General features: G+C 39.7%; 2 protein-coding genes across 2 annotated transcripts; both read left to right on the plus strand.

The window, feature by feature from the left end:
• The first annotated feature begins 580 nt into the window (after positions 1-580).
• Positions 581-4,559, plus strand: LOC116923425 (helicase SEN1). The gene is made up of 6 exons (XM_045173892.1): positions 581-606; positions 2,056-2,306; positions 2,360-2,533; positions 2,591-3,023; positions 3,110-3,260; positions 3,368-4,559. The coding sequence occupies exons 1-6, from the start codon at positions 581-583 to the stop codon at positions 3,497-3,499; spliced, it is 1,167 nt and encodes a 388-aa protein (XP_045029827.1). The 3' UTR covers positions 3,500-4,559.
• A 6,746-nt stretch (positions 4,560-11,305) lies between these two features.
• Positions 11,306-12,541, plus strand: LOC123472425. The gene is made up of 3 exons (XM_045173894.1): positions 11,306-11,527; positions 11,742-12,113; positions 12,179-12,541. The coding sequence occupies exons 1-3, from the start codon at positions 11,306-11,308 to the stop codon at positions 12,539-12,541; spliced, it is 957 nt and encodes a 318-aa protein (XP_045029829.1).
• The last annotated feature ends 288 nt before the right edge of the window (positions 12,542-12,829 follow it).

Raw genomic sequence — 12,829 nt, forward strand, 5'->3', positions numbered from 1 at the left:
GGGCTGTGAATACCGTTCAATTCTGTTTGTGCTGTTGTTGTCCATAGTGAAAAACTCTCGTCTATCGAACAAGGCCCAACGTTCCGTAATGGTAAACCAATGGGTTTCAAAGTAATGCCTGAGACCATCGTAGTTACCGTCTTCGTCATCTCCATTTCAATGTTGGGAAAGAAGATATTTTTAAGAATAGAGAATTTTTAAGATCGAATATTGTTACGTATGCCTTTTTATGTAGTCTTGTGTAGTTGTTTTTATAAATGACCGCTAGATGGCTTTTTCTAGCGTGGTCTTATTAATCTAGAGCTATTCAGTTCGCGTCTGTTTGTTGTCTGGTAAACAACTCATGCTCTACGGTTTCTGTTTATTAGCATTTCGGTTAAACTAACTTTGTTTTAGTCCATTAGGGAACCATTGGAAGTAGTGTTAGTGTTATTTAGAGTAGTCCAATGGTGAAAGGGACCTTTATGTTTGTGCCCAGTGACGAAAGGGCCAACATTTAAGTAAAATTGGCTTTGGGCTGTTTGCATCAACAAGTGTTTATTGCCTCAAACAATTCTACCCATGACAATATTCTCGGTAAATGAATGGTTTACCAAATCTGCAAAGGTATTCTTCAACATCTGTTATTATTTCTTCGGATGAAGCATATACAGTTTCCTGAAGTTTCTGGTAGATCTCTTCTCGGACATTCCGGCGTAACTTGGCCTCGGCAAGGCGTTTATCCACAGTGGCCAACGCATAGAAAAGGCATAATTTTAGAGTTGCAGAGGAGAAGATTTCTTTTACAGCATTCATCTCCTTGTAGTCTAAATATCTGAAAACTGTATCTAATGCTGTTGTCGCTTGTCTCTTCGCACAAAAACATATAGCACACCTGTTGGCCAATGCCAAAATTGTCCTCCACCAAAATAGTGTAAAGCGGCATCCCAGTTTTGGTAAATTTATATTTTCCGTCGATCTAGACCATCTAGCCGAATTTCTTGAATAACTCTCTTTGTTCTGTAGATTGGATAAAAATTTGAAGTTTTTTATTATGTTCTTCGTGAACTACCTTAACGACGCTGCCTGGTCGGTCAAGAAAGGCATTTAATAGTTCAACGATATTCTTTCATTCGTCTCGGGGAAGCCCTGAATGTACAAATGTAAATTTTCGTGCTATCTGGCAATGTAAAGGACCAAAGGACACTGTGTTCTTACCTTTTACTTTCGCTTTATATTTTGTGCTGTTTTAGGATTGAATATTACGTTGAATTCGTTAAAAACGCGCTTTCGGACTTTTAACGAAATCGATCCGTCAAACTTTGCACCAGTTATATAATCTAAAGCAGCAGAGTCCAGGTTTCTAAAAAATAAATATACGAGGTTATTCGTATACTCAATAAATTGTAATTCTATTATTATTATTCTTTATTTTGATCCTATTAATTATTTGTTTATTTAAAAATACAGGTCTTGCAACGTGACAAGTTTAAAATCCAGGTTTTACTCTTTGTTTCTAGTAATTGTTACTGTTAAGCACTTGAAAATATTTAGTCAAATTGTCGATGGTAGCCGGAGAAATAGGACCCAGACAAATAGGACCCGGAGAAATAGGACCCAAAAAAAGGCCATGGAGAAATAGGACCTGGTGAAATAGGACCCCTTTTTCTGACTTTCTTTTTAGGGTCCTATTTCTCCCTCCTATCATTAATGGCTGCCTATGTTTCTACAACAGCGTTGCTAAACTAATTTTTTAAATTATAAAGGGGTGCGTTCAGTCGGTATCCAATCGAATTATTTTTCGAACAGCTGATTATCAAAGTTCTTGGTGGTTTCACTTGCGACTAATATTTCCGCAACATCATTGGTTGTCAGAGATCACGTGATCGAAAGTAATTCAATCGGATACCGTCTGGACACACCCAAGGTTTCGCGGGGTAGGTTAGGTTAGGGTAATTCAGTTAATTATATTTTAAAAAATTAGTGCTGTGAAATTAACGCTGTGAAACATTCTAGCCATTAATGACAGGAGGGAGAAATAGGACCCATCTAGCGGAGAAATAGGACCCTAAAAAGAAAGTCAGAAAAAGAGGTCCTATTTCACCGGGTCCTATTTCTCCATGGCCTATTTTTGGGTCCTATATCTCCGGGTCCTATTTGTCGGGGTCCTATTTCTCCGGCTACCTTCAAGTTGGATACAGTTGATATTGAAGGAAAGAATGACTTGTTAAATCCAGTTCAGTATAAAGCTGTGGAATCAATTACAAAAACAATAGTTTGCGCATCAGACCGCGAACCCAAAGTTGCTCTTTTACAGAGTCCACCAGGTTAATAATTTCATCGTATTTATTATGGACTCAATTTAAAGTATGACTTACAGGTACCGGTAAATCGCACGTCATCGTCGAATTGATTTCCCGGATGTTATATACACACTACGAGAAGACTAATAAGTATCCACGCATATTGGTTTGTGCCCCGTCAAACAACGCAGTTGATGAAATAGCTGCCCGCCTCATGCATGTTCGTGATGCAAGAAAAAGCAATTATCATAGTAAGTACTGGAATGTTGAAATAATGAAAGTAACTGGCTAAGTGTTGTTTTTCGTAGTTGTACGAGTCGGTGTTACAACGTCAATGCACCCAAGCGTTGCAAAAATCTCGTTGGAAGAATTAATAAAGAAACACCAACAAACAATTATGGAAACAAAGGAATCCCCGGAAAGCTGCAAACTTCGTACGTTGACAGAAGAACACAGTCTTCTAAAGAAAAATAAGACATGCTTAATTGCTTCGATCGATGCCGCTAACAAAAACGGTCAATCTGATGAAGCGCGAATGTATGCAAGAAAGCTAGAGCAATTAGAAGGTCAAATCGAAGGAGTTGACCGGTCTTTAAACGAATGCATGAAGAATCACTACAACTATTTCAATACTGAAAGAATGCGTTCTGCTTTCAAAAAAGATGTTATTTCGGGGTCTCAAGTAATTTTTTCAACGTTAAACTCCTGTCGCAGCAGAGAAATGGAAAACTTGTTCGTCCAGTAATAAGTTCTTTTACTTATAATTCACTATGATTGGAGGGATTTAACTTTTTGTCCTTATTGAATTTTTCCAAATGATATTTTAGGAATCGAAGGGGGACAGCATTTCTTTGTTGTATAATAGACGAAGCGTCTCAGTGCACAGAACCCGAATCACTGACACCACTTGTATTTGGCATCAGCAAATTGGTTTTAATTGGGGATCCAGACCAACTACCAGCTACAGTTACATCTCCGGTATGTTCCTAAAAGTATCCAAGCGGGACGTTTTTACCAAAGATAGATTTTTTCGTTTTATTTATAATAAATATATATGAATTTTTCTAATGTTTTCTTTCAAACAGTACGCTGCACGAAATCGGTTTGATCAGTCTCTTTTCAACCGTTTTTATTCGTCGCGATTATCAACTAATTCGGAGGACGAAGAGGGTGTTCTTATGTTGGATACGCAATATCGGATGGCAGCGAAGTGTTAGAGAAATTGTTATTTTCGTCGCCAGTTTCGTAGCTTGATTTTCATCGTTTTGCTATTTAAAATTCCTACCTTTAATGTGATCTAAAAGATTCAGAAATACAAAATATGTAAAAAGCTCCTTCCCCATAGAGTGCGGCACGCCGAGACAATTTTGCTGCCAGGAAATTTCCCTAGTTTTAAATCTTGTCCTTAATGCGAAGGAATCGAATTTGTGTTCATACTGCTATACCTTGCCATGATTGTTACATATGGATATCTTTAACTTATCTTTAACCCCCCACGCAATAACCAATAGACAGCTACTGGGCCATGGCAGAAACCTTATTGCTGCCTCGATGGCCCGTGTCTAACACACTGCCTTCTTTTAGCTTCCTATCCAGCTGTTTCATATTGCGCTCCAAATTGCTGTGCTTTTCATTGATTGCTTCAACGGGTAAGCCGTGGATACGTCGATTGATCGCTTCAAACTGTTTAACCAAAAAATGATTAGGAAGAGGCCAGATGTCAAAAAATGAAATATTTAGGATACCTTATCGGTGAACGCATCCCTATTCCATTTGGGAACTTTGTTATCGTGTGGATCTTTCAACCCGCCAGGTGTTTGATTCTCCTCAATCTTTTTTTTTCTAAAGCCGAGAGTTGCCAGTCATTCTTATCCAATTTTCCTGAATTACAAGCAACAACAACAAAAAAAACATGAATTCATTTCCATATTTCAGAAATAAAACAAAACAACAAAAAAGAAAAAACAAAAACAATTCTACCTATGGCTCGGATTAGATCTTTCGGTTTCTTGTCAGTTGGACGGTTGCCTCTCAGCTTGGCTTCCAAATCACGGACTTTATTGCTCAGCGATTCGCTGCCTTCTGATGCGCCACCTCCACGAGCTCCTGGTTTGCCAGTTCGATCCTGTAGGTATAGGAAAAAAAAGTTAAAGATAAGAAAAATCGATCAAACAAACACTCGATCCGGCAATGTCAAATGCTGAGAACATATCCAATGCAAACAAACACAACCGCAGACGCAAAACAAAGATAAATAAAAGGGTGCGCCACTCGTAAGTTAGTATTCATACTGAGCATGCTCGCTATGGGGGGTAGGAGAGTTATTTTCAATTCACACGTCTGAATATGGATGAGTTAGATGCATGTCTAGAATCAGAAATCCATCGTCCCGTCAACAATACAACTGCCAATCACGTGGAGCCAGAGGGGGTGTTATGAAAAGATTGCAGCACCAGCCCATTCTTCAAGTTTGTGTCTCATGCTTTTTAATTCCAGGTAGGTTGCATGTGGATGCACTGCCTTCGAGGCTTACGATAGGGTTGAAACCGGACAGCATCTTTTCCAGTCGGCACCTCTTATCCTCAAAATCCGACTCGAGACGATAAATGAATAAAGAAATATCCTGCAGGTCGCGATCAAAGAGTGTGACTCTTCGGATTCCCTCCCCAAACACGAATTAAAGAACAGCACACGACCAACCAAGACGATCTACCTCGAGCTACTGTTATTATCAATCGTCCTTTTTTAATAATATAACAGATATATAAAATTCCAAAAAATATTTCAGAGTACATTCTTACCTAGAGTTTAAGAGATCACAGGATACAACTAAGGGTGCCAACGGTTCGCAAAAACCGACGGTTTTCCGAACCGTAACCGTACCGCGGATCGAAAAATCAAGGATCCGAACCGAACCGAACCGAACCGAACTGAGCCGAACTGAACCGTCCCAGAACGGTACAAGCGTGGTTTCGGAGATTACTCTTTGTTACTTGCATAGTAAGTCAACTTGAATTGGCTGTCTGCCGTGTGCCATCATGACCCCATGGCCACCAAAAGCTGGAAATAGTTCCGATTATGAATCAAATCATGCCAAGAATATATCTTCAGAGCCTCCGTCACACGAGGACTAAGATCTAGATGACAAACCCGAGGGTGAAGAAAAAATATTACAAAACTCCATTGTGCCAAATCCTGCAACGGCATCCGAAGATGAATCAGATGGAAATAAATGGTACAACAGTTTGTGTTTGTCATCACTTTATTTTTGAAGCTAACTAAAAAAAGACACGCCCAAAGCAAAATGAAAATATTAAAAGCAAGTGTAAGAAATGCAACAGTTCAGTTTCTGGGAGTATTTCTTCAACGACTAATTGACTAAATCATCTAAAAAAGTAACAAAAGCTCTAGTTTATGGCATATCTTATTTATATATGATCATTGTTCTCGTGATTACTCAGAAACACAGTGAATTGCGTACTGAGTACATCACAGGAAAAGCACGAAAGCGGAAACTTAATTCCTCAACTCCAGTCTCTTCCAAAAAGGCAGCTGGAAGACTAAAGAGAGAGAGAGAGAGAATAAGATTATCCAAGCAAAATTTTAATTCTTCTAAACATCCGTCAATATTGCCAGCATTTCATCAAAAGTAAATTGATATCTTGATAATGAATTACGTCATAAGCCAAGCCAGACTGGTGAGTACTGTCGACGACACAGCTTTTATGGCGATGGTTATAGGTTTGCATCCCTAAGCCAGTGTAATGGGGGAAAGAAGTTCAGAAAAATGATTGAAAATTAGCGAAAGCTCTTCGAAGCCAAAGTTACAGCTGCCATGAGTTCGTTTGACTACGTTTGCCTTACTGCTGACATATGGTCAACGACTCACCGTAGGTCGCTTGGAATGACAGCCCATTGGTTAAATGAGCTAACATGAGAAAATCGGCGATCCTGTGTTGAAAGAGAATCGAAGGTGAACGAAAAAAATTTTGTATTTGAAAATTGCAAAAAACTAATATTTTCCAAATAAGGAAGACACACGCATGGTCTTATATCAGGACTTATTGAAGATAAGAATGAAAAATTTAAATTTGATGGCAAAGTGGTCTGTATTGTTACAGACAACGGTACGAATATAAGGGATAAAGATCTATGTAGAATTTCGCACAAGAAAGACAGAACTCTCGTCGTTTTACGTGTATGGAAGCTGCAAAAGCTAAGCGGTAAAAAAATGCAGAAAAATTAACAATTAATTGTGGAAAATCTAAGGCCAAGAAAGCAAAGCAATCAACAAGTGAAAGTAAATTTTCCATTGAAGTACTGAAATACTATTTGTCAATTTTGCCGAATTTGCAAATCACAAAAGGAAAAACTGCCTCTAACTAATCGTGCATTACATCGGGAATGTTTCCCCCAATTACATGAAAGAAAACAAGCTCGTTGAGAATTCTTTTCCTTGCCAGACTACTATTTTACTACAATTTTCCAAAATACTCAGCCTCATCCGTACCTAGGGTTTTGCAATGCCAATTGTGACTACTTTAAGTTCTTGCAACAAATTCTTCATATGAAAAATTATTCTGAATTTCAAAGTCCGTACCTAAAAAGTGTCTTTATTTTCTAAAACCTTTGGAGAAGCCAATTTTGAAACTTCCTACGGCATGACTTGCAAGGTTGTCGGCAGGTAAAATTACAAGAGTTCCAAAAATATTGTGGGTTACTCCTTTAATAACAATTTCTACTTCTTCTTCAAGTTTCTTAAGTTCATCTACAATTGGCTTTAAAAGAACATTCATGCCATATTTATCAACTTCGGGTGGGATGAGAACAACTGTATTCTTTGTTGGAAAAGTTAGGGGAGGCACAGTTCTCCACTGATGTGGTTTAAAGAGAGAGAGAGAGACTGGGGTACTTAATTACTCGATTACTAGGTCAATACTCTAAAAAAAAGGGGGGCAAGGGCTTCTTAACATTAACATAAATTAAGAGGTCCCTTGCCACCTACACTCCTGCATGTGAAGGCAGCACTGTAGTTGACAGTGGGCCCACCTGTCCACAGGTACCAGCAAACCAAAAAAAAACAAACAAAACAGAATACATCAAGTACCAATTGACAAAGGAAAACAGGAAACAAAAAAAAACTTACAAAGGGAGAATAAACAAAGGAGAAAAGTCTTCTGTCGTCTCCTGCTCGCCACGTTTAGAGGCCACGTCTACGTCTATTCAGGGATGATTCCCTGGTACACCCGTCTCAGTGCCACCCGTCTCAGTGCGCAGAGGATCTGATGGTGGTCATTGGTCCCGCTCATGGAACAGAAGCGCGGGTGGGGACAATCGGCCAACTTCAAATGACTGGCGACGGACAGCGGAAGAAAACAGTCAAAACATCTCTGCTGTGCGAATAGCAGCTCCATCCGCTCCCGGTTAGTCTGCAGCATGAAGCCATCACATTCCCGGATCATGCGGCCGCAGGACACCATGCCCGGCTGGTTGAGGTGGGTCCTCAGGAAACACACGATCGTCGGGGTGTGACGGGGCGCGACAAACTGTGGGGCGTCCTGCTGAACTTCTGCTGCTTTCTTCTTTTCTTTTAACAGGGATCCAACAAAGCTGCTAAGAATGGTTTCCCGTTTAGAAATGAAGTGGACGTGCACGTTCTTTATGTCTTTGGAGTTTTCTTCTAGTTCTTGGTCGAGTTGAACAATGGCCTTTTGGTGGGCCAAAACCACGTCGATAGCCGCCGTTCGGGTCCTCAGTAGGTCTTGTCGATGAAGATGAAGATTGGCCGCACACTCCTCTTCACGTTCACGGGAATTTTTCAACTTTCCTTTGATGGATGAGACGGATGGGGACAGATTTTTAGCCATGATGTTGAGTCGAAAAATGACGTGCATCTAACTTAAGACAAAGCTGTCTCTTAAGAATAAATATATTTGTCGATATATCTGAAATTATAAATAATTTGTTCGTCGGTCAGCCCAGAATACTGCCGAAGAAGACGTATTATTTTATTTTTTTATATCAAAAGTTAAAAATGTTCTGCTTCTGAATTCGTTGTATTACTTTTGCCTGACCGGATTAATATCAAAATAAGGACTAGGCTACTGCCAGTTATTTTTTGAACACACAAAAAGTACGCGCAATGTTAATTTTACTGCTTCAACAAACGTTTTTCTTCTTTTCATGGTCTTCCTACTCGTCCCGTTCCCGTTCCCTTTCCCGTTCCTGTTCCGGTTCCTGTTCCTAATCCTTTTCCTGTTCCTGTTCCTCTCCCTTCCCCTCGCCCTCGCCCTCTCCCTCTCCCTCTCCCTCTCCCTCTCCCTCTCTGCTCCCTCTCCCTCTCCCTCTCCCTCCTCCTCTCTCCCTCTCCCCTCTCCCCTCTCCCTCCTCCTCCCTCTCCCTCTCCCTCTCTCTCTCCCCCCCTCTCTCCCCTCTCTCTCTCCCCTCCTCCCTCTCCCTCTCCCTCTCCTCTCCCTCCCCCCCTCCCTCCTCCCCTCTCCCTCTCCCCTCCCTCCCCTCTCCCTCCCTCCTCCCTGTACGTGTTCCTGTTCCTGAACCTGTTCCTGAATCTGTTCCTGATCCTCTTCCTGTTCCTCTTCCTGTTCCTCTTCCTGCTCCTCTTCCTGCTTTTCTTCCTGTTTCTGTTCTTTTTTCTGGTGAGCGATAAATGACGGCAAACGGTTTATTTTTACATGAGGCAATTGTGCCAATTTAGGACCTACAAAAATTGTTTGTCATTATTTCCATTCTGTGTAGTTGATGTGAATAATAGTACCTCTATTTTCAATTGCCAATTTTGAACGCGTAACCGCCCGGGCTCTGCTCGCGAATGATCGATTGGCTTTGACCGTGATTTGATACGATTCAGCCTCAGCAGCAGCCATTTCGCTGGCCTCGGCAGCCTCAGTCAACGGATGCCTTCTTTCCTCTTTCTATTATAAAAAGAATGTTTAGAACTATTATGTTTATTCTTGTATATATTTGTTACCCGTTTTTTCATTCCTTTGTCCCATCCTTCCTCGTCTTCTTCTTCGTTTTGTACTGTTTCATTATCTGATTCCCTTCCTTCTTTTTTCTGTTGTAAATAATAATGTTTATAACTTGTATGTATATTTGGTATATATTTTTTTACTGTTTTCCCATGCCTCTGTCCTTCCTTCCTCGTCGTAAACTTCGTTTTGTGCTGTTTCATTATATAATTTCAATAGCTAAATAAAAATAAACCAGATAGAACTAGGGCTAGAAAAAAAATTGGGAAATGAAAAAATGAATAGGGTAGTCACTGCTAAGAAGAAAAGGGGGAAAATCTTAATTATATTGATGAAAACTTATTTTTTAACATGAAGAAGCTGGTTTCTCCATAAGACGCTGCAGGCGCAGCATATCAACTTCGACACAAATGAGATTTTCGCATTTGTGGAGAACGTGCAACGTAGGATGTTTTACTGCTCTATTGTCCCGACATTTGTGTGTTTTCAAAATTAGGGGTTTCCTTAGTTTTATATAGTGTTCCCGCGTCGGGGAAATCTTCAGTGTATTGGATTTTGGGTTGAAAATCAAATCAAATCCAAATCAAATCAAATCATTTATGGATTTGGATTTGGATTTTGAAAAATTTTAAACGTGGTGATTTTGATTTAGATTTGATTTGGAATATTACCTAAAATCCAAATCAAATCTAAATCATTGAGAGTTAAGTCAATTTCTTCGCAGATGTCGCTAGTGAGAACGTGCTTTTCTGTTTTAAGCCTTTTGAATCTCATTTTCTGGGGTCATTTTTATGGGCCTGCTTAGTAGTTAGCCATCAGCTAACTAAAGAAAAGTAAAATTCTCCAACAGGCCTGTTCTAGTATTCCACTATTCCGCTTCTATAGTTACAAACGTGGTAACACTCGTAGCTTAGAAGCCCATTTCCCAATTCAAATATCAAAATCATCTCAGTTTCATATCATCTCAATCTCACACATCATTTATAGATCTATTTGAATATTTCCATTCTTAGATCTATTTGATATTCGTCTACTTGAGTACTTTGCTCAATGCTCATCATAGTCGATTAGTCATCAAGTTCAGAAAAAGTCATAGATTCCTTGGCACATCCAAGCATTCTTAAGTGAGGCTATCGTGCTCATTCTTCCAGCACCCTCAAATTTATTGCTTGTGAATTTTTTTATATGTAAGTTTCTTTCTATGTTACTTGGATATAACTGTTGAACTCACGTCTCTTATCCTTCACAGTGGTTGCTGACTTTGCTGTCGAGAAACCAACTTTACTATTTTGCTACTTGACCTGCCAACATTCTACAGTTACATTGCCTCTGTAAGTTACCTTCTACTGTTTGAATATAATTGAAGCAACAATACTCATTCCGTTTAACTCTTAGGTGTTAACAAATGGTTGGACCAGGTAGCGGAAACAGGGGTAGTGCTTCACGAGGTGGATCACGAGCTGGATCACGTGTGGTGAAGTGGGTGGATCACGAAGTGGGTCAAGAGGTGGATCGCAAGTAAGAGGACGTGGTCGTGCAACTGCTCCAACCATTCAAGAGCAATTATTGTACGAAGAGGAGGAAGAAGACTGTTTTAGGGAATCACATCAACAAGAGCGAGCAAACGATCCTGATGAAAACAAAATTTCCTCCGAGGAAGAAGATGCTGTCCCTAACGACAAAGTGAGATCCATGGTAGTAGAGCTACCCAAAGACGCTGTTAAAACACCAGCCTTTGAGAAAACAAAATGGCCTTTATGGAGAAATCATTGTTTGGATAACTGGCATATTGTATACTCAAACGGAAAGGTCTTTGCGCAATGTAAACATTGCAAAGATGGAAAATATCATCACGGCCATTCAGATTCTTTTTCCAATTTCTTGCGAAATTTAAGAAGATGCCATGAGGAAGAGTAAAACAAAGAAAAAACAGGAGGAAAACAAATTCCATCCAATCAATCTTGTATGAAGAATTTCCTTGCAACAAAAGTGCCAAAAGATACTCAAAAGAAAATTGGCATTCTTTTAGCCGAAATGATTGTTATGGACAATTTGCCTTTTACAGTTTTACAGCAAGATGGATTTCGGAGGTTGATCTCATTTATCGTACCAACATACAACATTCCGAGTTACGAAAAGATGAGAGATACCATCATACCTTCAATCTACGCAAGAACTGCTGAAGTAGTGAAAACTGTACTCAAATGTTGGGATGTTGTGACCATTATGCTGGACCTTTGGTTATCTAACAGCATGGTTGGGTTCATGGGGGTCTAATGCTCGTCTGTTACTGCTGACTACGTCCCGTTTACATGTTTTTTTGAACATGAAGGAGATGCCCTCAAATCACACAACCGAAGCGATTCTATCAGAGTCAGAATGCGTCGTTTCCGACTGGGAACTCAATGGAAGGTTGTTGTCTTTATAAAGTGGTCATTGAATCTGTCTAATAATTATTTAATTTTTCCAGGTTATTCGCACTGTAACGGATAATGCGTCAAATAAGACTAAAGCGTTCCGACTTCAGCTCTCAAATTTTATTTTAGAAGAGAAAGAAGACGACTTCATCGAAATGGAACTTGAAGCTGGGTTGGAAGTCCCGAACTACGTTTTGATTCCAGAATACCTAGAATGCACGTCTTCTGCTGGCGGTTCTCAGAACGATGAATTAGAAATTGAAAATCTAATGTCAACATTAGAAATTGACGTCGCAGGACTAATTCAAGAAAATTGCTGGAAAATCAATGAAACTGGTTTCGTCAGCGCAACTTCGTCACACGCAGGATGTTTACCTCATCAAACAAAGCTAGTTATTAAAGATGGACGAAAGAAGGCTCTCAAGGTAATACCATTTCGTAGTTTTAGTTTCATTGAACTTCGCTAACCAATTATCAACTACTTTTTTAGAAATTTGTTTCCGAGTCACTGGATTTGTTGTGCATGATAGTAGGTGGGGTTCGAAGAAGCGTCGTCGACACAAAAGTTCTTCTAGATTCCGTTGGATTCAAAATACCAATGATGAATCTCACTAGATGGAATTCGCAGTTTTCAATGGTGAAACACTTCCTTAACGGCATTGATATTGACACGGCACTTCAATCGAAATTAAATGCATGCAAAGCGCATGGGTCCCTTAGATCCTTACAACTGAAGTGTTTAAAGGAATTTGTTACCCTACTGGAACCTTTCAAAATTGCGACTGACATTTTCCAGAAGGATACGGAAACAATAGGGCTGGTTATTCCATTTTACCTGGATTTGGTTAACTAATGTTCATTGCATCCAAGAGTCAATCAAGAAGCAAAATTTATTACTTCGTGCAAATGCATGGCGGAAGAATTAAGCAGGTCCCTCTCTAAAAGAATGAGTTGGGTTTTAAAGGACACTTTTTTGTATTGGGTATGTTATAACATTGAAGTAAATTATCGTACGTATTTTAATCCCATTTATTTCTAAACCTAACGTTTGCAGGATCCGTGCTGGACCCAAGAATTAAAGGAACATGGATAACAGCAGCTGGGGAAGAAGAAGAAGAGGTCATTGCGACTGTGAAGGAAC

This window comes from Daphnia magna, linkage group LG5 (assembly GCF_020631705.1).
Source record: "Daphnia magna isolate NIES linkage group LG5, ASM2063170v1.1, whole genome shotgun sequence".
Lineage (NCBI taxonomy): Eukaryota > Metazoa > Arthropoda > Branchiopoda > Diplostraca > Daphniidae > Daphnia > Daphnia magna.